This window comes from Asparagus officinalis, chromosome 6, assembly GCF_001876935.1.
Source record: "Asparagus officinalis chromosome 6, Aspof.V1, whole genome shotgun sequence".
Taxonomy (NCBI): Eukaryota; Viridiplantae; Streptophyta; class Magnoliopsida; order Asparagales; family Asparagaceae; genus Asparagus; species Asparagus officinalis.
The window spans coordinates 60,396,234-60,399,321 of record NC_033799.1 but is presented as its reverse complement, the minus strand read 5'-3'; the positions used below and the strand labels follow the sequence as shown (position 1 = coordinate 60,399,321).

Genomic DNA, 3,088 nt, shown 5'->3' with positions numbered 1-3,088 from the left:
GGATGAGGAAAAGGTTAGCAGTAGAGTCACGGCCAGGGCCAACAGCAACAACAGGGTCGTGGTTACAGCCAGCAGCAGCGGAGGATCGAGGCACCACTTATAGTTCTGATGATTGAGGGGCCAGCATGCCAAATCCATGCTATTCTGGGGATTCCTGAGGGACAAATGGTTCCGTATGCTCCACTACTAGCAGTTCAATAGTCACCACCCACCGACAGGATTTATACGGTCGTACCATATGATCAGGGTGCGAGCGGAGCTATAGTGGAATGTATCTTTCTTGTGAATTCCTTTCCAGCTCGGATCTTGTTCGATTCTGGAGCTTCACATTATTTTATTTCTCATACCTTCATAGATAGGCTCCAATTAGTTGCACATGCTCTAGACGGACCGTTAACCGTCTCTACTCCATTAAGGGAGGTATCTCTATTGGACAGTATTTGTAAGAGCTGTGTCATCAGTTTAGATGAGTCCGAGTTTCTCATAGATCTTATCGTGTTGCGGATGTCATATTTTGATGTCATTCTTGGTATGGATTGGCTTTCATCCTACCATGTCAGTATCGACTATTTTGCTAAGACAATCAACTTGAGGGTGTCCAATGGGTCTGAGTTGATCGTAACGATCTCACAGGGCAACCAGTTTGCGTAATCTCTTCTGGCATACGTCGAGGAGGTAATGTTGAGGGACCATAATATTGATTTTTGTGAGACTAAAGTTGTTTCAGATTATCAAGATATCTTTCAAGATATACCTAGGTTACCTCCTATGAGAGAGGTTGAGTTAAGCATCGAGTTGCAGCCAGGCACATCACCTGATATCACGAGCACCCTATCGTATGACACCTGCGGAGATGAGGGAACTACAGACCAAGTTAGATGAGTTTTAATCTCAGGGTTTTATTCGTCGGAATCATTCTCTCTGGGGAGTATCGGTCCTTTTCGTGAAGAAGGACGATAGTATGCGGTTTTGTATCAATTATCATGAGTTGAACACGATCACCATCTAGAACATGTACCTATTACCGAGGATTGATGACTTATTCGACCAGCTATAGGGAACATAGTATTTCTCAAAGATTGATCTTCATTCTGGTTATCATTAGTTGCGGGTTCGGGAGATGGATATTCCCAAGACCATATTTCTGATTGATATGGGTCCTTCAAATTTCTTATCAGGGAACGCGAACATCGTAGCAGACGCTTTGAGTAGGAAGCGTCGACATCTGGTTGTGGCTTTGAGGTGTTCGTTGTACCGAGACCTTTACACCCTTAGCCAGTTTGACTTTAGACCAGAGATCGACGGGAGCAGCGCATTTTTAGGGGCTATGTCAGTGCAACCATCTTAGAGTGATAGAGTGGTTGGAGCTCAGCTAGAAGACTCTTGGATTCAAACCCGAAAGGGAGAGATTTCCAAAGACCCCAAAGCTGATTAGACCGCTGGAGCAGACGGAGGCCTTCGTATGAAAAGCCAATTAGTTATTCCAGCTAGTGCAGAACTAAAGGAGTTGCTAAATGAGACGCATCGTACTAGGTACACAGTGCATCCAGGCACAATAAAAATATTCAAGGACCTAAAGAGACACTTTTGGTGGAACAGCATGAGTAGGAAGAAAGCAGAATATGTTGCTAGATGTTTTACCTGTCAACAAGTGAAGCCAGAACATCAGAGACCAGCAGGAACCCTACAACCTTTACCCATTCCAGAATGGAAATGGGCGGATATCTCTATGGATTTCATTGTGGGGTTACCGAGGTCGATGAAAGGGAATGATTCCATTAGGGTGATAGTTGATCGATTGATGAAGTCAGCACATTTTAGACCAATGAAGACTACCTACACCGCCGAGACTTATGCAAGGATCTTCATTCGAGAGATAGTTTCATTGCACAAAGTTCCAGAGACTATCGTATTGGATCGAGGCTCAGTTTTCACTTCACACTTTTGGAGGAGCTTCCAAGATTCATTTGGCAACAGATTATCATACAACAGTGTATTTCACCCGCAAACAGATGGGTGAACAGAGAGAGTGAACTAAATTTTGGAGAACATGTTGCGGGCTTGCATTCTACACTTCCAGGGCTGTTGGGAGGACCAAATACCTTTGATCGAGTTTTCTTATAACAAAAGTTATCAAGCAACGATCAGTATGGCTCCGTATAAGGTATTGTACGGGAGACCTTGTAGATCCCCAATTTATTGGGAAGAGCCGGAGGATAGCCTATTACTTAGGCCAAAGCTTGTGAGTCAGACTGCAGAGAAGGTACCATTAATTAGGGAGCGTATTCTTACTGCTCAGAGTCGGCAAAAGAGCAACGTGGATCAGAGATGACGACCTTTGGAGTTTCAGGTTGGAGATTTTATCATGTTGAAGGTATCGCTTATGAAGGTCGTTCAACGATTCAGCAGACTGGGAAAACTTAACTCGAGATATGTTGGACCATTCAGGATTATCGAGCGTGTTAGAGCAGTTTCATATAGACTAGATCTTCGAGCATCGATGTTAAGTGTCTACAATGTATTTCATGTGTTGATGCTCAAGAAGCGCCTACACGATGAGGAGCAGCAAAGGGTGATTGATACACCTGAGGTCGAGATTCAGACAGATTTGTCCACCATTGAGTTGCCAATTTGCATCCTTGCTAGAGAGGACAAGAGACTAAGGAATAAGGTCATTCCCTTAATGAAAGTTCAGTAGAATTGGAAGGGGGTTGAGGATGCTTCTTAGGAGTACGAGGAGGACACGCGTCGTGACTACCCACACTTGTTTGGGCAGGTAAATTGATTTGATTATGATTTGTGTTTTGCTTTTGATATATCTCTTTCGCCATATTTACATTTAATGCTAGAATGTGGATATTGACACTTAGCTCCTAAGTATTAGGAACACATGGTATATACATGGGGGGTTCATTGTTTGGATTTTTTGCCTGACGTACTAGTTCCGATTGATTGAGGGTTAAGTGGGAACATTTACATTCCAGAACATTAAATGTAAATATCACTATGTTCATACCTCAAGATTAATGGTACGAGATATATATATGAGGGTTTTCTTTTCTGGATTATCCCCTCAACATGCTTTTCT

At 43.1% G+C, this 3,088-nt stretch overlaps 1 protein-coding gene across 1 annotated transcript; it reads left to right on the top strand.

Annotated features, from left to right (window-relative positions):
- Positions 2,150-2,698, top strand: LOC109846230. The gene is made up of 2 exons (XM_020415454.1): positions 2,150-2,263; positions 2,375-2,698. Exons 1-2 carry the CDS (start codon positions 2,150-2,152, stop codon positions 2,696-2,698), a joined length of 438 nt encoding a protein of 145 aa, XP_020271043.1.